The sequence below is a fragment of the Grampus griseus genome, assembly GCF_964374135.1.
Source record: "Grampus griseus genome assembly, chromosome: 4".
Lineage (NCBI taxonomy): Eukaryota > Metazoa > Chordata > Mammalia > Artiodactyla > Delphinidae > Grampus > Grampus griseus.
In genome coordinates this window covers 50,041,539-50,067,078 of record NC_138997.1, presented here as the reverse complement: position 1 = coordinate 50,067,078, position 25,540 = coordinate 50,041,539, and the positions used below count along the sequence as shown (strand labels likewise).

At 36.5% G+C, this 25,540-nt stretch overlaps 1 protein-coding gene across 1 annotated transcript; it reads left to right on the top strand.

Moving 5' to 3' along the window:
- Positions 1-24,347, top strand: DCK (deoxycytidine kinase). The gene is made up of 7 exons (XM_082653886.1): positions 1-228; positions 4,776-4,891; positions 14,561-14,754; positions 15,758-15,905; positions 20,780-20,895; positions 22,408-22,498; positions 24,232-24,347. Exons 1-7 carry the CDS (start codon positions 138-140, stop codon positions 24,256-24,258), a joined length of 783 nt encoding a protein of 260 aa, XP_082510012.1. The 5' UTR covers positions 1-137; the 3' UTR covers positions 24,259-24,347.
- Positions 24,348-25,540: the final 1,193 nt, after the last annotated feature.

The window sequence follows — 25,540 nt, the reverse complement described above, 5'->3', positions numbered from 1 at the left end:
CAAACCCGGGTACCCGCCGGCCAGAGAGCCTGCGGTTCAAGGCGAGCTCCGCGGCGGCGGCGGCCCAGTCGCGCACACCTTTGACCACCTCCCAGCGCTCCCTGCCCGACGCGCTCGGGGCCGCCACAAGACGAGGCATGGCCACCCCACCCAAGAGGAGCTGCCCATCTCCCGCAGCCAGCTCTGAGGGGACCCGCATCAAGAAAATTTCCATCGAAGGGAACATCGGTAAGGAGCCTCGGGAAGTGTTGGTCCCAAAGCAGGGGTAGTCGCGGCAGCGGCGGCTGAAGCGCCCCTTCGCCTCATCCCTGCTCCTCCTCATTGAGGGCTTTCCTCCCAGCCTGCTCCTGTGCTTGCAGACGCGCCCTCAAATTCCCCAGCCGCCGAAAGCACCCTTCTCTTGCCTCTCCAGCTTCCCTCCCGTGCCACGAGGGTGTTCGTGACCCCTGGGCGTCAGGCGGCCGGCCTAGGCCTGCGGGCCTTGTGAGGCGCGCTTGGGGTCCCTTTCATCCTCTTTGTTTGGGAAGGGTTTTGTTTTTGCGGTGTGTGGTGTTTTTTTTGGATGTGTCTGTATGTCAGTTCTTGAGGTGCAATATACATAAGTTAAAGGATTCCTTTTTAGGTATACCCCTCTATGAGGTTTGACAAACATACAGTGTTTTACTACCACCATGATCAAGATTCAGAACATCTCCATCCCTGCAGAAAGTTCCCTCTTGCTTCTTTGTAGTCAGTCTCCTCTCCATTCCTATCCCCTGGCAAGCGGTAATCTGATTTCTAATCCTGTAAGTTTTGCCTTTTTCAGAATGTCATATAAATGGATTCATAGAGTATGTAGCCTTTTGTGTCTTGCTTCTCTAGTTTAGCATAATGCTTTTACATTTATTCATGTTGCTTGTATCTGTGGTTTGTTCTTTTTTGTTTCTGAGTAGTATTCCACTGCACGGATATACCACAATTTCTCTCTCCCAATTGTGGACATTTGGATTGTTTCCAGTATTTAGATTATGAATAAAACTGCTGTAAACATTCAAGTACAAGGAAAGAATTTTTAAATGATCTTAGCAGAAGGAGTTCCTCACTCCCTACCCAACATCCAAGTAAACATTGTGTTATGATTCAAAGACCACTGCTGTTTCTGTTCTTAACCCAGATGTCATTTTGCAAGATACATGAGAACGTCCAATTCTTCTCTATTTCCTACCACAGGAAACCTATGCCTGGTACTTCCTGTTTTGATAGGATTTTGGTTTTTTTGGTTCCAAGTTAGGTACTGGCCATTCATGCATACAGCAGATTTTAATTCTTACTGTGCTGAAAGCACTTGTACTTCTTTTAAAAGGCAAGGCAAACAGGTGCTTTAGCAGCATTCCAAGGAATAGGAAAAGCTGGACACACCCTCAAAGAGGACATCTTGTTTCATTGCTCCAATATTAAGGCACCAGTGGGAAAGATCAATGTAATAGACTCTCATTTCTTCTTAGCTGGATAAGTTCTTTGAAGGTGAATGTTTACTGGTATGATTCCTCACAGCCACTTATTGGATATAGAAGACAATGTATAAAGACAGGAGAAAGTAGATGAACAAAACCTTTTCAAAAGTAAATTTGAATGAACAACCTCTCAGATTTATACCACAATCCCTTCCCTTTCCTAAATCCACTGAAGCAATGTATCATATCTGGAAATTTACTTCCTTCCAAGCATCTTTAATCTTTTCAGCACCTAAAATAATTTCCTAATATATCATCCCCTCTCCAATTTCTCAAAATTCTTCCAGAGCAGTCTTTGTGTATACAAATGTGATTGTGTTATCCCTTGCTTAAAATTCTCTGACCTCCCCATTACCCACACTGGAAGGAGTTGCAAACTGATGGCCTGCGGTTACACAATATTGGCATGCCCAACTTTGAAAAAAACATTTTTAATTAGTTGCTAGCATTTACAAATGTTGAGATTTCCCATAAACATCTAGGTTCTTGGCTTCTCTTGAAAAATCTGAAGATCTGGTAGCACTGTGTTTCTGTAAGAGAACCATTTGCTCTTTAGATGGGATATGTCACTTACCACTTAACTGTTTTCCCTGACACTGCAGCTTTGTCATTTGCTGTTTATTAATGCTCTTATACTGTTGTTCATGTGCCCTCCGCCTTATTTGCCAGACCCAAATAAGCCATATATGCTAATCTGTTTATAGAAGACTATTTCATGATTCGTCTGTTTTCTAGAATTTGAACTTTAACTGGTCATTTTCATTTCATACTCATGTAACTTGTTTTCTCATGTTCTCTAACTAAATTACTCTCTTACGTTAGATTTTGGAGTCCTTACCTACTTCTCATCTTAATGGTCTGTATAGAATGATTTTTGGCATCATTATGCCTACTTGGCATTAATAATTTTGTTAGGTCCCATGACTTTTTAAAGTATTAACATCAGTGTCCTTGGTTCTTGTTCTCCTTTGCCTTCCTAGAATTTTAATTTATTAATTAGCTTATTTTCAAGCCCCCCATTTCCTCCTCAAAAGTTAAGGAACTGGATATTAGTCTGATTGGGAACTGCAGGTAACTATTTTTACACTGCTTGAAATAAAGAGTAATTTTAGAGAGAACTGTTATTACTCTTAAAATTTCAGAGTATGACCACATGAACTTTTTCTGTTTGTAAGCAGTATCAGAAGAAAGCTGAATGCTCTAGCCTTAAGTGCTTTCAGACTCTAGCTGATGGCTGGTGTTTTAATGTGTTCCTTGGGTGCTCTTTCTGAACATCATGTTTTCCTTCCTTCCTCCGTCTAGCTCAGTGAATGTCTGGTGAACGTTTTATATGCTTCCATTCACTTCTTAATGCCTTACAGTTTCTGTGCTTACCCTCTTCACATAAAATTTGTGGTCCACCAGTGTTTTTCCTATGATTAAACCTCATGGTCATCTAGTTTATCCTTAAAAGTTTTTTGCCTGTCCTCTGGTGGTAATATGACTTTTGTGTTTTGCTTCTTAACTCTTCTCTCTGTGTTACCTTCTGATTGACCCTTCCTCTTTTTTTTTTTTTTTTCTTTTCTATCGACCTATGTAATGTTTTAGGTTTGATTATAGTTCTTCAAGTCAAAGGTAAGTTCTTTTTGCCCTCTTTGGATCCAGTTTATAAGGAAGAGGAGGCTTTGCTTCAGTTGCTGTTTTTTATATGTTTATCTGTGTGCGTGTGCATTTGTATTCATATATATGGAGAGAGAGAGAAAACATCATGCTGACCAGAGATGACTAATATAATCACATTTGGTGACTTCAGATAGGAAGGGTGTGGTGGTCATTAAGAGTATTGTTAAACCCTGTCAAATTCTAGGTCTAGACTTTCCCTACTATTAAATTGAATGAATTCCCAGATTTTTTTTTTTTCCCGGTACACGGGCCTCTTACTGTTGTGGCCTCTCCCACGGAGCACAGGCTCCGGACGTGCAGGCTCAGTGGCCATGGCCCACGGGCCTAGCTGCTCCGCGTCATGTGGGATCTTCCCGGACCAGGGCACGAACCCGTGTCCCCTGCATCGGCAGGCGGACTCTCAACCACTGCGCCACCAGGGAAACCCTCCCAGATAATTTTAAAATAGTGAATATAATGTCTTGGTTACACCCAAACTGTTTTCTTTTTTTCCTTCTAGATATCTCAGAAACTAGTGAATGATCAGGGAGAAGTAAAGTCTATACAACTTTTTTTTTTTTTTAAGGAGTTTGATAGAGTGCACAGAACCATAAAAGTGAAGCAGAAAAAACTTGGCTATTGCTTGTAGGAAGTGTTTTGCAAAAATATTTTTATAATTTCTGTTAGCCATAGTGTCATATGATAATTAGTGTCATATAATAATCATATTATTTCCCATCCTAAAACTCTGGGAATTGGATGCTTTTTTTTTTTTTTTTTTTCTGGCCACACTGCTTGGCTTGTTGAATCTTAGTTCCCCGACCAGGGATTGAACCCTGGCCCTTGGCAGTGAGAGCTCAGAGTCCTAACTACTGGACCACCAGGGAATTCCCTGGATGCATCTTTATATTAATTTTGTGGTTTATTTGGTTGTTTCTAGATTGGTTTTAGATAGGAAAAACCTGAGTTTGTTTGTAAACTGAACAAATAGAGCCAGTAGAGAGGAAAATTTTGAAAATGCAAGAGCCTGGAATGACTGTCACTGTTGTGATAGTTTACTTATTTATCACAGCAGTTTCCATGAGGAGGGTATTATTATTACAGTCTCCATTGTATTATGAGGAAACAGGTTCTGAGAGGTTCAGTGACTTGCCCAAAATTACATACCTAATTAAGTGGGATAATAGCCTTAACCACTTTCCACAGTTATCTCTGTTTTGTTAAGGAAAGTAAGTCTAGGACTAGAATTTTTACCTTTTTTTTTTTTTTTTTTTGGCCGCGCTGAGCGGCTTGCGGGATCTTAGTTCCTGGACCAGACCAGGGATGGGACCCATCCCCCCTGAATTGGAAGTGCGGAGTTCTAATCACTGGACCTCCAGGAAATTCCCTAGAATTTTTAAAATTCTGTTCCATGGCTTTGGTAAACTAAAAACAGTAACAAACAAATGAGCTTAATACAGGTGGGCAGGGATCCTTTTACTTTTCATTTAAATAAAGTCTAAAAGAGAAAGTTTAGAAAATCGAATGCTTTTCTTTTTTCTATTGTTTGCTATTATAAATTTTGTAAAAGCTGATGGCTGTCTTGGCATTTTTTTTCCTGATAAATTTCCTTCCTCAGTTTCACTTTTCCTCTCACAACAGCTGCTGGGAAGTCAACATTTGTGAATATCCTTAAACAAGTCTGTGAGGATTGGGAAGTGGTTCCTGAACCTGTTGCCAGGTGGTGCAATGTTCAGAGTACTCAGGATGAATTTAAGGTATGAAAATAAACTTTATTTAATAAAATAAAAATTTTTGATTTAGAGAACAGTTGTATTCTTGGATTTTTTTTGTTTTGTTTTTTTTCCTTTTGCAATAAAACTTTCAAATATAGGGCTTCCCTGGTGGTACAGTGGTTAAGAATCCTCCTGCCGGTGCAGGGAACACGGGTTCAAGCCCTGGTCCTGGACGATTCCACATGCCACGGAGCAACGAAGCCTGTGCACCACAACTACTGAGCCTGCACTCTGGAGCCCGCAAGCCACAACTACTGAGCCCGTGTGCCTAGAGCCTGTGCTCCACAGCAAGAGAAACCACTGGAGTGAGAAGCCCGCACACTGCAATGAAGAGCAGCCCCCGCTCGCCACAACTAGAGAAAGCCCACACGCAGCAACAAAGACCCCACGCAGCCAAAAATAAATAAATTTAAAAAAAGCAAACAAACGAAGTTTTAAATATAGCTCTAAGTCTGTATCTTTATTGGGCAGTAGTTATGTGGAAGTGTATATATATGTATAACACGCATTGAACTATGCACTTAAGATTATGCACTCCATTGCATCTAAGTAGAATTTTAAAAGTTTTAAAAAATTAATTAAAACTTTTTTTTTTTAAAGAAGATGTTGGGGGTAGGAGTTTATTAATTAATTAATTTTTGCTGTGTTGGGTCTTCGTTTCTGTGCGAGGGCTTTCTCTAGTTGTGGCAAGCAGGGGGCACTCTTCATCGCGGTGCGCAGGCCTCTCACTATCACGGCTTCTCTTGTTGCGGAGCACAGGCTCCAGACGCGCAAGCTCAGTAGTTGTGGCTCACGGGCCTAGTTGCTCCGCGGCATGTGGGATCCTCCCAGACCAGGGGTCGAACCCGTGTCCCCTGCATTAGAAGGCAGATTCTCAACCACTGTGCCACCAGGAAGCCCAATTAAAACATTTTTAAAAAATCTAATTTTAAGTTAAATTTCTTGCGTGGCTTTTTACACTTTGTTTAAAAATAGGTAAATAAGAAAAGCAAAAACAGCTACCCAATAGCTGAATTTTACTAGTTTATTTTTCAGGACTTTTGTCTTAGAGACAGCCATTATTTTTGTACTTTCGTTCATGTCGGACTTTCACCCTGGACACAAGTTTCAATTTCCCAGAACTTTCCATCCTACACTACAAATGAGAAAGAGGGCATAATCGTTAAATTCCATTCTTTACAGCAAACTTTATTGTATGTATGAAGAGAGATCTGATTGCTAAGATTTTTATTTCTGGAGAAATGAGAATTGAAATTGAAAGCAGCATAGCAGAAATGGAAAAATGGAAATGTGTGCTAGAAACTTACTTTGTTAGGTCTGAGGAGGACAGAGAGGTTTTGAAAAAAAAGTCTCATTTTAAAAGTTTAGCTGTTGGTCTAGGGAATCTAGGAATAATAATTGAATATTTAAAATGGGAATCATATATACAAGGAGGAGTCACCAGCCAAGGTACTCTGCAGACTTTGGGGACACTGGTTTTTAATAACCACAAGTATTTTCTCAAATAACTGTTTGCCAAACATAGTTAACTTTAGGTCTGGGACCCAACTCACTACACCCCAATCCTTTGAATAATCTAGGACTAAACCCTGAAGGGACTTCCTTCCCATATGGACTCCATCTTCTTAAGAAATTGATATTTCAGTCTGGTCTTTGAGGAAGGGCAGAGTTAGCCTTAAGTAGAGTTTTAAAGTGGGTAAATTTATTTGCTTCTTTTAACATTTTTTATTGACATATGATATAACTATAGAAAAGTATATAAACCTATGTACAGTTTAAAGAACAATTTGAAGGCTATCATCTTTGTAACCATCACCCAGGTCAAGAAATAGACCATTACCTTCTCGTTCAAGAAGTCCCTGTTTGTTCTTCTCAGGTCACAGTATCTCCTTCCCAAGGGTAATAACTCCGCTAGGGGTAATCACTCACATAAAATAATTCTTGTGATAATAATTTTTCTGCTTTCTAAAAAGAATTTTATGTACATGAACATATCTCTAAGAAATATAATGTTTTGTCTGTTTTTTAATGTTGTATAAATGAAATCATCTGTTTGCATTCCTTTTCCTCTTGCTTATTTTGCTTAATAAGTTTGTGAAATTTGTCTATATTGTTGCATGCAGCTATAGCTTGTTCATTTTCATTGCCATATGGTATTCAGTTGTGTTCATATATCACTGTTGGTCCATTCTATACCTTTAATCAGTTTTTGAGCGGTTCCTACTTTAGTTGCTGTAAAAACAGCCCTGTTAGGAATATGAATCCTGGTGTACACATGCAAGAGTTTCTCTTGAAATAAGAAGTAAAATTACTGGGTGGTGGGTATGTGTTTGATGCCTGTTTTCTGAAATGGTTTTACCAGTTTACATTCCCCACAGTGTACTGAAGCTGTCACTGGTCCACCCCTTTGCCAGTATTTAGTATTGTCCAGCTTCCTAAATTTTATTATTCTGTCGAACATTTAATATCTTTTATGTTTAAATTTATATTTTCCTGATTGCTAATGAGATGGTGCTCCTTTAATTAATTAATTAATTTGCCATTTGGATTCCTTTTGTAAAGTCCCTTTTCAGGTTCTTTTGCCCATTTTCCTTTGGATCTTCTGTCTTCCCTCACCCTGCATTTTTGCCTCTTAAAGTATGTCTTGTGGCCTCTTTCAAAGTGCCCTATTCAAGTTTGCTTACATTTAGAAATGAGAGACCTGTGTTCTAAAAATAGTCTTTCTCCCCCTCATTTCTGGGGTCAACTGTCAGTGCAGTCATTCTCAGGGGTTAGGTAGAAAGTAGCCAAATTAAACCAATGTGAGAAATACAGAAGGAACTCTTTCATTGGGGGAATGTTAGACTAGATTGGATTAGGTGACCTTCATTTAAGGTCCATTCTAATTTTAATATCATAGCTTCTAACTCATATTAAACATGTATAACTGGTTTGTTGGCACATTAAATGTTTCTGCCTCTCAGTGTACCTTACTTTTTTTTTTTTTTTTTTGGTCGCACTGCACGGCTTAGTTCCCCGACCACCAAGGATTGAACCTGTGCCTCCTGCAATGGAAGCACAGAGTCTTAACCACTGGACCGCCAGGGAATTCCCAGTGTACCTTATATTAACCAAGCACACAGGAACATATATAAAAACTATAATGTCAAAAATTTTAATTTGCAGAGAGAAATGTAATTATCAGATTCATTGATGTAGGTCAACCCATTCTCTATATAGGCCCAGTAGAAGGAACTTTTAAGATCTCAAGGATTTGGTGCTTTTTCAAACAACAAACAATCCCTTGGGAATTTAAATATGTGGGATGCCTCCTGGTTAAAAATGACTGTCCTAGTGAATCACTGTTAGTGTTAGGAGTGTATTGAACCCTTTAGTTGTGTTAGAGAGGAGAGGTTGAAAACATTGCATTAATATACATGGGAAGCCAATTTATAATAAGAAGGTTGTCTATTAAGCTTAGAATCAGAGCTCAGGGGAATTAGTTATATTATCTTAATGACTGATGTCATCAGACTAAGATGCATTGATGCATCTGTCTCCATTTTAAGAATTGGCTTCATGGATCTGATATTCATGTTTATGGGCTGGAGCATTTTCTTCCTGTGTACTAGAGTCAAAATTCCAAACTTTCTTTATAACTACCATGCAAGTGAACCTACTATTATTGTTAACATATACTTTCATTAACATATACTTTCATCAGTTTCCTGTAATCCAGTCATGTCTCCACCATGTTACAATTTGGTAAACTTCATTGGATTTTGTATATTTGTGTACATTCTTGGAGGATAGTTTTAATTTTGTGTGTGTATTAAAGGCTACTATGTTGTTAATCCTCTCCACTTAGGTGGAGTTTCAGATTGTGGGGATAGTATTTTGGGGATAAGGTAGCGGAGTGTGAGGGTAGTAATGAGTGGGTGGGTTCTCAGTATCTTTGGATATTTTCTTTTTTCCTGGACCTCAAGAAATGGAATTTCTTCCCTCATCCTGGGGCCCTTCTTCCCCAGACCCATCCCTGACCTATTCCTTGGGATTATAGTGTGAACCACTATCCAAATCTAAGCTTTCTTAGCGTGCTGTCAATAGTGAGAAGTAGACTGTCTTCAGACCCAACTCTGGTAAGGCCAGTCCTACTTCGAATGTTCTCTATTTAATCACACTTCTTGGCAGCAACACTGGGATGGGAAGAGTTGGGCTGCTGGTACCTTTGATCTCTTCCCCTAGTCAGTAATTTAATTTGCACCTGCATGTTTAGCTGGTTTTGTTTTTTACCTGCCATCTAGTGGCTGAAATGTTGCTATACTATCGATGAGCTCCCACCAATTACAGCAAAATAAAGAGGGAGAAAGTACCTAGAAAGATTATGTAGTCTCCCCTCCCTTCTCCTCCCATGGTAAGAGTATCTTTAAATCATATGACCCAGATGATTATCAGTCTTTGTATTAAAGATTTATTTCAAATAACAATGTGCTTTATTTGGTGATTTATGTTATTATTTAAGCCCAAAGCTTTGATTTAATTGCTTTCTTTTAGCCTATTTTTTGAGGTCTACAGACTGTTAGGAAGATATTTTTAGTCTGTTTCTCTCAGTGAGCTGAATTCTTTTGGGAGATCTTTGTTATTTACTGTGAAATGCTATTTTACTTTTATCTAACACTTCTTACCACTAAGAAGTCACTGAAAAATTAGTAACTCTGTGAAAGAAGGGATAAAATATACTTATCTGTGAAACAACAGCATATTTTTTGATAAGTCATTTCTTTTTAAATTTTATTTTTGGCTGCATTGGGTCTTCGTTGCTGCTTGCAGACTTTCTCTAGTTATGGTGAGCGGGGGCTACTCTTCATTATGGTGCATGGGCTTCTCATTGTGGTGGCTTCTCTTGTTGTGGGAGCACAGGCTTCAGTAGTTGTGGCTCGTGGGCTCTAGAGCGCAGGCTCAGTAGTTGTGGTGCATTCTTAACCACTGCGCCACCAAGGAAGTCCGTATCAGGTAAATTTAAGGTAATACTTGCTGCTATAGTAAAGTCTCTGTGGTTTAAGATGATAAAATTTCATTTCTTAGGCAGTGTACAGTACAATATGGTATTGAGTGGATGGCATACCATGCTGTCACTCAGAGACCCAGACCCCGTCTAATGTGTGGCTCATCTAACCTCTAGGACAGTGCTTCAAACTTTAGTGGTTCAGCAGAGTCACCTGGAGGACTTGTTAAAACAAAGACTTGGCCCTCAACCCCAGTTTCTGATTTAATAGGTCTGGCAGTGGGGTGTTGAAAATGTGCATTTCTCTCAAGTTCCCAAGTGAGGTTGATGCTGCTGTTATGGGGATCATACTTTGGTACCCCTGCCCTGGAGTTGAAGTTGAAAACTGCTGCTCTAGGGCCTTGGTGTCTTTTGCTTCCAGTTGATGAATAAAGAAAGAATCATCGCTTTTGAGAGGTTTTTATGGGTCCAGCCTGGACATGATAAACATTGCTTCTGCCCTACTTCCACTGGCTAGAACTGAGTCTTCTGGCTATAGTTAATTACAAGGGAGACTGGGAAATAAAGCCTAGCTGTGTGTCCAGGAAGAAAAACAACCTGGTTTTAGGGAACACGTAGTAGTATCTATCACACGCAATTTCTAAATAGAAGTACTTTAAATATATTTGTTAATGTAACTTAAACTCAAAAGTGCCATGTTTAATTAATCAATGTAGAAGTTGTTGAAGTTTATTTTAAAGTTAATGGGTTATTTTAGGGGATTCTCTGGTGGTCCAAGTGGTTAGGACTCCGCTCTTCCATTGCAGGGGGCATGGGTTCGATCCCTAGTCAGGGAGCTAACATCCCACAAGCCTTGGGGCGCAGCCAGAAACAAAACAAAACAAAATAAAGTTGATGGTTATTTTGGTAATAGGTATTTGTGCACCAAAGACAACCTGAAATAGTAAGCCCAGATAATGATAAAGACAAAAAATTGTTTTTCACGGTTAGTTTTATTTATAAAAATAACTCAGATGTATTTTCACTAGTGAATTTGTATTTATGTCATTAGTGAATTCTCTATTGTATAATTATGTAAAGTTATCCATGTCTAAGATAAAATTATTAAAATACAGAGCACCAGCACCAGTTAATTATCCACATAGTATCTGAATATCTCCCTTCAAGAAATCAAATTAAGTATTACTTGCTTTATAGGTATGATATAACTTCAGTATTTAATAGCAGATCAACATTTTGGAAAGAATATGGCTTTATTGTCAGTCTTAGGCTTGAATCCTAGTTTTGCTGCTTACCAGATATATTGATATTAATGAGTTATTCAACCTTTTTGAGCCCCATTTTTAAAATTTATAAAATAGTGTCAGTAATGACTATTTCATAGGGTCGAGATAATGTATGTAAAACTTTTCATGTAGTCCCTGGCATAAAATAAATAATAAACAGTAGATATTATTATAATTATCATTAAAATTGAAGTATATTTTCTTAATGAAGGGATATTTTGTGTAATGAACTTACTAGTTCTTCAACGAAAATTCTTTATTTTCTAAATCTAAGACATAAAAAATAAACTTTTAAGAAAACTTAAATATGGCCTTTGTGTTCACATTCCTAAGCACATTCTTTTTTGAAAATATGCTAAGTAAGCTACAGATAATGCAACCAGGGATAGAGCAGACTAATCCAAGACTTAAATTTTGTGTTTTGAATTAACATTTATACTGCAGAGAATTCCATGTATATGTAAATAGCACTACACCTCTGCCCCTCTTTTAGTGTCAAGTAAAAAAACTTTTTAATGTATATTTTTTGATTATTTGATAATTAATAATTTAATATTATGTATTTAATATATAAATATATTTTATTGAGCTATAATTGACATATAATATTGTATTAGTTTCAGGTGTCCAATATAGTGATTCAACATTTGTGTACATTGTAAAAATGATCACCACAGGAAGTCTAGGTACTGTCACCATACTAAGTTGATACAATATCATTGACTCTATCCCGCATGCTGTGCTTATTTATTTTATAACTGGAAATTTGTACTTCTTGATCCCCTTTACCCATTTCACCCCACATCCCCTACCTCCCTCCACTCTGGCAACCCCCCATCTAGACCTGTGAGGCTGGGGGTTTGGTTTTGTTTGTTTGATTCCACATGTAAATGATATCATGTGGTATTTGTCTTTCTCTGTCTGACCTGTTTCACTTAGCATAATACCCTTAAGTTCCATTAATGTTGTTTCAAATGGCAAGATTTTGTTCTCTTTTATGGCCAAGTAGTATTCCATTGTATACATACACCACATCTTTATCCATTCATCTGTCTACAGACACTTAGGTTGTTTCCATATTTTGGCTATTGTAAATAATGCTGCAATGAACCTAAGGGTACATATATCTTTTCATACTAGTGTTTCTGTGCCTGATATATTTTCTTAAATTTTTAAAAATTAATTAATTTTTTTTTAATGTGTGGAATAGCAGCTTGTGCTCTTTAGCTAAGTTCTCTTATAAATCCAGCAGTCAGTGTTCATAAAGTTGTCTCTGTTACTAAGAGTAATTTCCAAAATGCTATGCTTACTAGGGTAGGAAAATAAAATAGACAATACTGTCCTCTTTATAAAAATAACTACACGAAAGTTTTGGTTGAGTTGATATACTTCATTTAGCTGGAAAAATTCACTTGTATGAAACATTTTCTCCCTGGATGATGATGAATAAGTGGAAAGTCAGTTCATAATTAAATTAACAAAGGCCCTTGAAACTAATAAAATTAAATTTATTCTTTAAGCAGTTTGGGAAGGCAGTTACTTTACCCTTATTTCAGTTCATCATCTGCTCAGTATTTCTAAACAGCCCTATTGTTGACTGTTAGCCTCTTGCCATTTTATCTTTTTTTTCTTCCAGTTTTGAGAAGAAGTTTCACTTAATTATGTGGTTTGTGGTATGAAATTTAAATTCTGCCTCAAAGTGTCATGTGTTTGTGTGGTTTTTCGTTCTTAACTGAAACTGAGGTCCGTTGTAATGTTTACACTTCTGGATTTTTTTTTTTTTTCCTCAGAGGAAAACCACCTACATTGAGCATGAACTTTCAGGAAGTGTTCAGGGGTATTTGAACTAGGATTGAGAATAGGAATTAGGCAGTCATATTTTATTCCTTGAAAGTTAGAAAACAAGATTAAAGACTGTATAGCTGTTGGGGGAATCTTTATATAGCTTGACATAGAAAAGATGATGAAGCATCCCTGGGTCCTGGGTTTTGTTTCTTCTTTCTTTCTTTTTTTAAATTTTTATTTTATTTGGCCACGCGGCACATAGGATGGATCTTAGTTCTCTGACCAGGGATCGAACCCATGTCCCTTGCATTGGGAGTGTGGAGTCTTAACCACTGGATCGTCAGGGATGTCCCTTGTTTTTTCTTTCTTAATCTGACAACTCTAATATCAAAAGTATTCTAATATATTCTATTACTGTGCAGTCAGTTTTAATTTAAAAAGAAAGAAAATACTGTCATTCAAAGGAAGAAATTTCAGGGACTTCCCTGGTGGCACAGTTGTTAAGAATCCGCCTGCCAGTGCAGGAGACACGGGTTCGACCCCTGGTCCGGGAAGATCCCACGTGCTGTGGAGCGACTAAGCCTGTGCGCCACAACTACTGAGCCTGTGCTCTAGAGCCCACGAGCCACAACTACTGAGCCTGCATGCTGCAACTACTGAAGCCCGTGCACCTAGAGCCTGTGCTCCACAGCAAGAGAAGACACTGCAACGAGAAGCCCATACACCACAATGAAGTGAAGCCCCCGCTCACCACAACTAGAGAAAGCCCGCACTCAGCAACGAAGACCCAGTGAAGCCAAAAATAAATAAATAAATTTATAAAATAAAAAAAAGGAAGAAATTTCAGTGGCTTCTTTCTCTTTACCCCCACCCTCCCCTTTTTTTTGATTTGGAAGCTTCGAATGTTAGGATTTGCTGACTTTGGCCTGTAGTAGTGAAGTGGCAATGGAAAGATGCTCAAAATTATTTTCTGTATTTTTTGCAAATGATTCATTGAGGATACCAAGCCTCTTTAAAAAAAATTCATGGTTGAAATCAGATATTCCCTAATATAAATGACTTTAATCAGATTATATAAAAATCTAATAACAGGAAATTGGCTCTACAGAATATAGAAAAGTGGATGCTGTGGTTGGAGAGAGATTAGCAAGTAGATACCACCAAGGTATCTCAGGAGTTTTTCAGTGTGATAGGAATACTGGAAGGGACCTAAGACGGCTTTGCCTGTTTAATTACTTAAACACATCGTACTCTGTCCAGGGAAGGTGCTAGGCTAGAAATCTGAACAAAGCAGTGTTACTAGTAAACTTTTGTGATATTTTGTAAGAGCAATAAGTAATTTCACTGTGTTCAGAGGCAGGTGTGAATATCTCATTGTCTTGATTTGTGTTTCTCTAAATTAGCAATGTTGAGCATATTTTCATATGCCTATTAGCCATCTGTATATCTTTGGAAAAATGTATATTCAGGTCTTCTACCCATTTTTTAAATTGGGTTTTTTGGGTTTTTTTATTTATCCAATTTTTTTAACTTAAAAAATATTAAAATAGCCCTATTGATCATTGCTTTTTGTTTCCTTTTTCAAATTCAAAATAGGAACTGACAACGTCTCAGAAAAGTGGTGGGAATGTTCTTCAGATGATGTATGAGAAACCTGAACGGTGGTCTTTCACCTTCCAGTCATATGCCTGCCTCAGTCGAATACGAGCTCAGCTTGCTGCTCTCAATGGCAAGCTCAAAGATGCAGAGAAACCTGTATTATTTTTTGAACGATCTGTATATAGTGACAGGTATATATAAATGACTGTACTTGTCAGTTTGGAATCTTGGCTTAGAAGTGGACTTTTTTTTCCTGTTTCCTGGGAATCAAAGTAATAAGAGAGGCTGAGTTGGATATTTGAGATGGAAAATGACATTTAATACCTTCAGCAGTTTGGTACTAATGCCATTAGGGAAGTTCTAGCATAATTGCTAGCTGCCATGGAAACTGGTATAGTGGCCATCTCATCTCATTCAAATTTGCAGAGAAGTTTTTTTTTCTTCCAACTCTCTTAAAATTCTTATCTGCTCTAGTTAAATCTGGATCTGTATTCTAGACTTGCACCTGGAGCTAGGAGATCATATATCTCTAAGGGAGGCTTAGAATTACCCTGCTTATTATGTAAGGATTGTTTTACTAGAGTTAGATCTGAGGTTCTCAAACTTTAGGACCCCTTTCATTCTTAATAATTATTAAGGAGCCCAAAGAGCCTCGTGTCTTATTGATATTTATGTTATTAGATATTAAGGTTGAGAAATATAAAAAACATTTATTAACTTATTTAAAGTTAGTAATAATAAATCCATTACATATAAACATAAAAAAGATGTGAAAATTATATCTTTCACAAAAAATTAGGGAGAAGAGTAGCATTGTTTGAAACTTTGCAGATCTCTTCAGTGTCTGACTTAATAGAAGTCAGCTGTATTCTCATTTGTGCTTCTGTTTTTAAGCAGTTGTAAGCTTTTGGTTGAAGTACAGTATATAAAGTAATCTGGTCTCTCACAGAACCCCTAGAAGGGTCTTGGGGACCACCAGGGGTTCTCACACCACATTTTTGGGAACCACTGGCCAAGTACATATTTTCTGTAGTTGGAGATAATGTGTTGTTTTCTTCTGCTGTTGTTTTTTTCTGCTAACCAAGGCATTATCTGCCATGGGTTTAGGAGAATGTTTCATGTCCATTTAGTAGATCCGTTTTTTCTTTGTGCTTTTTGGAAAGAATTTATGTGTTGATGTAGACTCTCTTGCAGGTATATTTTTGCATCTAATTTGTATGAATCTGACTGCATGAATGAAACAGAATGGACCATTTATCAAGACTGGCATGACTGGATGAATAACCAGTTTGGCCAAAGCCTTGAACTGGATGGAATCATTTATCTTCGAGCCACTCCAGAGGTGAGAAACAATAAAAATTTGTTTTGTCCATTGACATTTCAGAATAATATTTAGAAATCCTTTCAGTGGTATGCAATGAAGGCGATTTAGTTTAACTCCACTCCCCACCTCCAAATTAGAAACTCATAACTGTGTAGATAGAAACATTCTTTTTTCCTAAACAAACTGTAAGCCCGCATTTGGAAGTTGCTCTTTTAGGCCCCTTCTCTGTTCTTCCTCAGTTCTGTTCTTCATTATTTCCTCCTGACTTTCTCAGGGTCTGTCATCTATCACAGCTGCATTAAGAAACTTTCTAAAGCAACCCCTAGAATGTAGGCTTCATGAGGTAGAACTTTGGGTATTTTAATTACTGTTGAATTTCCAGTGCCTAGAATAGGGCCTGGGTACATAGTGGGAGCTCAGTAAATGTTTCCTGAAGGACTGGCCAAGTTGGTGGAGGTCCATTTCAAGAAATCCTTTATGGTTGTTTGTGGCTTGGAATGGGTGGGCAGTAGCAGCTGTAGTTGAGAAGAGCCTTAGAGGACCCTTGCCATTTTCAGTTAAGGGAGGTTACTTGAAAATGTGCTTTTTGTCATAGGTTGTAAATAGCTATTCTTGTTTACATATGAAATTATGTTATGAATCCAGGAAGACCAAGTAGATAGATGCCTTTCATAAAAGTAACCTAAATAAGAGCTTACATTTGTTAAGGAATTTCTGGTTTTGGTGCTTGCATCCCCATTTTTCTCTGTTTTTTATTCCTGTTTCTTCCCTAAGTCACAAAGTAGGCTCTGGTGAATGTAAATGCCATGACTTCTAGCCTGAAAGAATACCGTATTGCTATTGAAGCTGAATTTTCAAAGAAACTAGGTTTCTGATTCCAAGGGATGATTTTTTTCCTCTTCTAATGTCAAGTAAGCCAGAATTTAACAATAATAATTTTGAAATTCACTTTTATTTTTGAAAAGAATTTTTGTTTTTAATTATGAAAATAGTATATACAAATATAGAAGAAAACATGAAGAATACTAATAATTTCATTCTGCTAGAAACATTCATAGTCAATATCTTAAAGTCTAACACAAAACTTTATTTTATTTTTTAAATATTTTTAAACAAATAAATTTATTTAAAAAAACAAAAACAAAAAGCATTCTATTCTGGTTACCACTCTTTGTTACAGTCTATTCCATTTTAACTCATTTCTATTTTTCCCATGGTCTTTAGAGATAAGAGCCTCAAGGGTATGGAACAGTTCGATGGTAATTCCTCATCTTGAGGATTCACATGCAGTGTCAGTTGTGTGAATTAGCACCCCAGTGCTACATGTGTCTGAGGCCTGTGATTTCAGGTTCTCACTGGTGAATTATTTATTTTCAAGTCATTGTCTTGAAATGTTTTCAGGCTCCCTCTCTCTCACTCGGGCTTGTGGATGGAATTTTACTAGCTCTCTTTTAATGAAGGCACAACCTCTCAAGACTCTTCGTTTTCTTCAGGAAGATCAGCTCCAGCTCCTTATACTACATAGCCTACTGCCTCAAATATCCTGAAATGACTCAAAACCTCAAAGCTCCATGCTCCAGCCTGGGCTGGTTGTTCTGCCATTCTGTTTCAAATTTGCTGTTTTTGGATTTTTTATTCTTATCCTCTTGAGACACCTATTCACTTATCTCTTGTGGATCCTGTATTGCCTGGCTCTTCTTTTTTTTTTGGTTTACTCTTTTTTTTATATATATATTTTTATTGGAGTATAATTGCTTTACAATGGTGTGTTAGTTTCTGATTTATAACAAAGTGAATCAGTTATACATATACATATGTCCCCATATCTCTTCCCTCTTGCATCTCCCTCCCTCCCACCCTCCCTATCCCACCCTTCTAGCTGGTCACAAAGCACCGAGCTGATCTCCCTGTGCTATGCGACTGCTTCCCACTAGCTATCTATTTTACATTTGGTAGTGTTTATATGTCCATATATATACTACCACTCTCACACTTTGTCCCAGCTTACTCTTCCCCCTGCCTGTGTCCTCAAGTCCATTTTCTAGTAGGTCTGGGTCTTTATTCCCCTCTTTTCCCTAGGTTCTTCATGACCATTTTTTTTAAGATTCCATATATATATGTGTTAGCATACAGTATTTGTTTTTCTCTTTCTGACTTACTTCACTCTGTATGACAGACTCTAGATCCATCCACCTCACTACAAATAACTCAATTTCGTTTCTTTTTATGGCTGAGTAATATTCCTTTGTATATAGGTGCCACATCTTCTTTATCCACTGATCTGTCGATGGACACTTAGGTTGCTTCCATGTCCTGGCTATTGTATATAGAGCTGCAGTGAACATATTGGTACATGACTCTTTTTGAATTATGGTTTTCTCAGGGTATATGCCCAGTAGTGGGATTACTGGGTCATATGGTAGTTCTATTTTTAGATTTTAAGGGACCTCCATACTGTTCTCCATAGTGGCTGTATCAATTTACATTTCTACCAACAGTGTATAAGGGTTCCCTTTTCTCCATACCCTCTCCAGTATTTATTGTTTGTAGATTTTTTGATGATGGCCATTCTGACTGGTGTGAGATGATATCACATTGTAGTTTTGATTTGCATTTCTCTAATGATTAATGATGTTGAGCATTCTTTCATGTGTTTGTTGGCAATCTGTATATCTTCTTTGAAGAAATGTCTATTTAGGTCTTCTGCCCATTTTTGGATTGGGTTTTTTTGTTTTTTTGATAGTGAGCTGCATCAGCTGCTTGTAAATTTTGGAGATTAATCCTTTGTCAGTTGCTTCATTTGCAAATATTTTCTCCCATTCTGAGGGTTGTCTTTTGGTCTTGTTTATGGTTTCCTTAGCTGTGCAAAAGCTTTTAAGTTTCATTAGGTCCCATTTGTTTATTTTTATTTCCATTTCTCTAGGAGGTGGGTCAAAAAGGATCTTGCTGTGATTTATGTCATAGAGTTTCTGCCTATGTTTTCCTCTAAGAGTTTTATAGTGTCTGGCCTTACATTTAGGTCTTTAATCCATTTTGAGTTTATTTTTGTGTATGGTGTTAGGGAGTGTTCTAATTTCATTCTTTTACATGTAGCTATCCAGTTTTCCCAGCACCACTATTGAAGAGGCTGTCTTTTCTCCATTGTATACCCTTGCCTCCTTTATCAAAGATAAGGTGACCATATGTGCGTGGGTTTATCTCTGGGCTTTCTATACTGTTCCATTGATCTATCTTTCTGTTTTTGTGCCAGTACCATACTGTCTTGATTATTGTAGCTTTGCAGTATAGTCTGAAGTCAGGGAGCCTGATTCCTTCAGCTCTGTTTTTCTTTCTCAAGATTGCTTTGGCTATTCGGGGTCTTTTGTGTTTCCATACAAATTGTGAAATTTTTTGTTCTAGTTCTGTGAATAATGCCAGTGGTAGTTTGATAGGGATTGCATCGAGTCTGTAGATTGCTTTGGGTAGTAGAGTCATTTTCACAATGTTGATTCTTCCAATCCAAGAACATGGTATATCTCTCCATCTATTTGTATCATCTTTAATTTCTTTCATCAGTGTCATAGTTTTCTGCATGCAGGTCTTTTGTTTCCCTAGGTAGGTTTATTCCTAGGTATTTTATTCTCTTTGATGCAATGGTAAATGGGAGTGTTTCCATAATTTGTCTTTCAGATTTTTCATCATTAGTGTATAGGAATGCAAGAGATTTCTGTGCATTAATTTTGTATCCTGCAAGTTTACCAAATTCATTGATTAGCTCTAGTAGTTTTCTGGTGGCATTTTTAGTATTCTCTATGTATAGTATCATGTCATCTGCAAACAGTGACAGTTTTACTTCTTCTTTTCCAATTTGTATTCCTGTTATTTCTTTTTCTTCTCTGATTGCCGTGGCTAGGACTTCCAAAACTATGTTGAATAATAGTGGTGAGAGTAGACATCCTTGTCTCGTTCCTGATCTTAGAAGAAATGCTTTCAGTTTTGCACCATTGAGAATGATGTTTGCTGTGGGTTTGTCGTATATGGCCTTTATTATGTTGAGGTAGGTTCCCCCTATGCCCACTTTCTGGAGAGTTTTTATCATAAATGGGTGTTGAATTTTGTCAAAAGCTTTTTCTGCATCTATTGAGATGATCATATGGTTTTTATTCTTCAATTTGTTAATATGGTGTATCACAATGATTTGCATATATTGAAGAATCCTTGCATCCCTGGGATAAATCCCACTTGATCATGGTGTATGATCCTTTTAATGTGTTGTTGGATTCTGTTTGCTAGTATTTTGTTGAGGATTTTTGCATCTATATTCATCAGTGATATTGGTCTGTAATTTTCTTTTTTTGTAGTATCTTTGTCTGGTTTTGGTATCAGAGTGATGGTGGCCTCATAGAATGAGTTTGGGAGTGTTCCTTCCTCTGGCAGGCGGATTCTTAACCACTGCGTCACCATGGAAGTCCCTGAACTTTTAAATTTTTAACAAAATTTTATTGAAGAATAGTTGATTTACAATGTTGTGTTTAATTGCTGTACTGCAGAGTGACTCAGTTATACATATTTATATTCTTTTTCATATTCTTTTCCATCATGGTTTATCACAGGTAAATTATTTGATTTTTAACTAAACTTATTTTATACAGTTTATTTCAAGTATGGATGCCAAAAGTTTATACACATATTTTGACTTATTTTTGAGAGTAACACTTGGTTTAGAGCTACCAAATGGTTGAAAAGCAGAAGGAGGGGAAAATGAACTACTTCAACTTCCTAGGGAAAATAAATAGAGATTTTGGCTAGCATAACTAAAGAGACACTAAGGAAAAATTTAATGGCAGCCGTCAAGAATAATTGTTCCTTGCCTCCTCCACTCCTACTACCTGTTTCTTATTGCTTGCTTTTAGAAATGCTTGAATAGAATATATTTACGGGGAAGAAATGAAGAACAAGGCATTCCTCTTGAATACTTAGAGAAGCTTCACTATAAGCATGAAAGCTGGCTCCTGCATAGAACAGTAAAGTAAGACTTCCTTATTCTTATTTACTATTCATTTTAAATTCCTTTATCAAATTTTAATCCAAATCATGTATAATTTTTCATTTTCAGCCATTTTTATTTATTAGTATTGTAGGATCTCCCAGAATTAAGTATGGATTTTGATTCTTTTTACTGCAATGAGATCCTATTTTCTTAAAGTTTTTATAGCTAATCTCCCCCAGCAGTATTTACAGCATAATATATGGAATTTCACATTAAGGGATAAAGTAGGAAATATATCTGTATACATTATTTAGGTACAAGCATACCTTGTTGTATAGCACTTCACTTTATTGTGCTTCACATATGCTGCATTTCTTACAAATGGAAGGTCTGTGGCAACCCTATGTCAAGCAAGTCTGTTGGCACCATTTTTCCAACAGCATTTCCTAATGTTGTGTCTCTACATCACATTTTATAAATTCTTGCAATATTTTAAACCCTTCACCAGCAAAAAGATTATGTGACTCTCTAAAGGCTCAGATGATGGTTAGCATTTTTTAGCAATAAAGTATTTTTAAATTAAGGTATGTACATTTTTTTTAGACATAATGCTATTACACACTTAATAGACTGCAGTATAGAGTAAATGTAACTTTTGTATGCACGGGGAAACCAAAAAATTTGTGTGACTTGCTTGTTGCAATATTTGCTTTGTTGTGATACTCACTGCAGTGGTCTGGAACCAAACCTGCAGTATCTCTGAGATATACCTATACTCTTTCAGAGAGAATTTTAAGATATTTCAAGTTTGTTTCTTAGATCACTGTACTCTGTCATTAGTCAGATCTTGGTTCAGACGCATCTCACTTACTAGTATACAACCTTAGACAAGCTCTGAGCCTTAGAGTGACCTCCCTGGGCTTTAGTTTTCTCATCTATAAAGTGCAAACATTCCTGGATTTCCTTGGTGGTGCAGTGGTTAAGAATCCACCTGCCAATGCAGGGGACACAGGTTTGAGCCCTGATCCGGGAAGATCCCACATGCCATGGAGCAACTAAGCCCATGCGCCACAATTACTGAAGCCCTCGCACCTAGAGCCTGTGCTCCGCAACAAGAGAAGCCACCGCAATGAGAAGCCCACGCTCCGCAATGAAGAGTAGCCCCTGCTCTCCACAAGTAGAGAAAGCCCTTGTGCAGCAACGAAGACCCAATGCAGCCATAAATAAATAAATGTATTTTTTAAAAAAGACAGCAAAATTCTAAGAAAAAGCAAACATTCCTACTTTATGGTATGATTTTGGTTTTTGAAGAGAATTACATTTCACAATGCCTAACTTTATATATTTTATACCTGAGATTTTTAGACATGTATAGTAAATCTAGGTGAGAAAGAAGGGACTGCCAGATGAAGTACTTGGCAGGATAATTTTAATATAAAATGATTGATAACATTTTGTTTTCCAGTGAAGACATAAGAATAATTTTTTAGTATTTCTCTTTTATTTGTTGCTTTTTCTAATTATTTTGTTCATCTCTCTCTTTTCAAACAGAACCAACTTTGATTATCTACAAGAAGTGCCTATCTTAACACTGGATGTTAATGAAGACTTTAAAGACAAACATGACAGTCTGGTTGAAAAGGTAGATTTATACAAAGACTATAAATAATATTTGTTTTGTCTAAAGAAGTGTTCTAACTTTGTGAGAAAACAATTTTCTAAGGAAAGATTACATAAAGTTATATTAAGAGACAGTTAAGAGCTTTAGAGGGATTTAGACTGTTTAGATTCTCATCTTAACTTCAACTTCTAGCTTTGTAGCCTTAGCTAAAATGAGGACCTTCTTTATCCTTTAGTTTCTTTATCTGTATTATAGGGGTAACCACGTTAACAAAAGTTCTTGCTCACTCCTCTGCTTTGTTCCCTTTTCTTCCCCTCTTCCCTATACCACCAATCTTTAGATAATAATAAACTATTTGTGAAATTAATCTTTTTCAACTAAATTCAGTATGGAAGATGTTTGAAGCTGTAGGATATGGATCTCATCCATTTTTCTACTAACTAGAGTCTTGAGATTAAAGATTTTTAGTTTTGAGTTCTATTTGGGACCTTGTCAGTGATAACTTGGCACTGCCTAATCATTGAGTCATTGTCCTAATCAGAGTTGATCTATCCTCCATCTATTTGGAAGTTGACTATATTCTATAAAGTGAGTGGTGCTCATATTCATAAAGGGACTGGCAGAGAACCTATTGATGAACACTTGACAGAGAATAGTAATGGGATTTGTATAACAAATATCCTTATATCCATGTTAATTAACTTAGTGATCTAAGAGCTAAAGAAGAAGCCACATTTTTTTGTTGTTTGTTTAGTTTTGAGAGAAATCTTATTTTTCTTTTTTCCTGTCACAAAATGTCTGCTGTTTACTATAATAGGTATTTAACATTTATAAGGGATGTATCTCAAGAATTTTGAAAATCTCACCATTTATAGATAACTACTGTAGCATATAGTTGTTTTTCCCATGATATAAAGAAAAGCATATCTGGAAAATTCAAGTGACCTCTTCATACTAATTTAATGATGTTAAAAAACCTAGTACAGAATTCATTTGTGATACTGTTAAAACAAAATAAATAAAATTAAGTCAGCCAGCCATCATTTTAACTAGACGAATCTGTAAAACCACTTTTTAATTTTATCTAACACTTCTGTATTTTGATTAATAATCACCATTTCATATTATTATTTATTTTTGGTTTAATTAGTTTTACTAGAAGTTTGCTTTCTTTTTCAGGTATTTTTGCAAGGTGGTAATCTTTGTCTATTCAGAATTACTCTGCAGCCTAGAATACGTAGAGAGCAGTATCTTGAATTGTGACGTTGGCCAGTTGGCTAAGTTCATTCACTACTTATATGACCTTTCCTCACATACTAATATTACAGTGTGTATATATGATTCAGATTTGTGCTTCAGAAAAATTATAAATTTGTTACATAGGTTACATACATAATCAGGACCTTTAGACTTATTAAACCGTTGCAATTATTAATGTTATCAGTACTAAAGCTGCACATGTCAGTAGTCTATGGTATTATAAAGAGATAACAAAATTAGTGTTATGGCTATTATAGAACTGTATCAATCTTAGATGTAAATTTAATGACTCCTGTGATGACATTTTAGGTCATTCATCTTCTAATACTGAAGTATTTGTTAATATTTCTTTTGAAACTAAATGATATGGCTTTGTGATAGAGTTACTTATACAGTTGAGGTCTTCAACTGTGTAGATACTTTTAATTGAAAATGAATATTAGATATCTCAAATTAGCCAAGGAATTATATTAATATTTTTTTCCTCCCCTCAGGTAAAAGAATTTTTGAGCACTTTGTGATCTTGCTGAAGACTGCAGGCAGCCAAATGATTACACATACTTCAGCTTTGTGTATCTTCATAGGTCCATATTCATACAAGTCTCTCTTCTAAACCCAAGTTTTTAACTATTTTTGTTCCAAGAAAAAATTTTTTTTAATGAATCCTATATAAAAGTTTATAGCTAGTTTTTCTTTTTTCCTTTTTTTTTTTTTTCTTCTTTTCTTTTTTGGGGCTTTTAAAAAAGAAAGACATTTAAGTATCCCTTACAACAAGAAGTCTGGGGGTAGATGGTTCCAGAATCATTATAGTGGCTAAGCTGCATCATAAAGGACCCAGCCCCCTTCTGTCTTTCTCCTCTATTATCCTCCTCAGCCGGTTGACTTTTTTTTTTTTTTCTGGTGCTTCTCATCTCACTGACCAATTTCTTAACTACAGACTTTAATGTTACATAGTAAATGGTAATGTGTCCTGTGTAAATTAGTGTACCTTTTAAAAATTGAAAAGTGGAATTTAAGGAATCCCTAGAAATAGTATGATGAGGTTTTATTTTAAATACTTTTGATCAGGTGCCTTCCCTTCTGCCTTAATTTATGTGGAAGATAAGACCAGGTTTAGTATTTAATTACTTCACTGATTTATTAATGTGTCTATAATACATTTGTAGAGAAGCAGGTTAGACTTTGTTCCCGGTTTGTAACGGCATAACTTATAAATCATTTAATCTTTTTCCTGCCTTTGTTTCTACATCTGTGGTATGAGTGAGTCTTCATCTTTTGCATGGGATTTTGTAGGATTAAAGAGAAAATGTTTCTATACTTAAAAGATAACTGAAGATTATTACATGAATAGAAAGGTTGAATTTATTTGGAACTTAAATAGCTACCTGCTTTTTCCCTTCTCAGACCATTCTTTTAGAATGGAGTATTACTACTATAGTTAAAAGATTGGCTTAATCTATGATTGTCTTTAAGTCATTTGAGGTGGAATTATAGTTTTCCTTAATTTCTTCCCATTTTTATAGGTAAAATGTTAGTGGGACATAGTGAGGGATACATTTTTCCATTTTATTTTTTATTGATGCTATACTGGGAATGAGTAGTCTTTCTTTATACTTGGTGAGCTGTCAAAAGGGAAACTGAAGACAAGGTAGATTTTCTTCTTAGCAGTTAAGTCTGTTTAGTTAGTCCCAGCTCTTATTTCCTGTCTCCTACTTCCCCTACTGTCTCGATTAATTAGGCAGCCTACTATTTAAAGTTTTATTTAAAAGTAAATAAAAGTCACACATTTCTACTTTGAGAACA

Coding starts and splice junctions, on each gene's coding strand:
- DCK (XM_082653886.1), top strand. CDS start 138: ATGGCCACCCCACCCAAGAGGAGCTGCCCATCTCCCGCAGCCAGCTCT. Junction 4,892..14,560: donor GTACTCAGGATGAATTTAAG/GTATGAAAATAA, acceptor AATTCAAAATAG/GAACTGACAACGTCTCAGAA. Junction 20,896..22,407: donor CTCCTGCATAGAACAGTAAA/GTAAGACTTCCT, acceptor CTTTTCAAACAG/AACCAACTTTGATTATCTAC.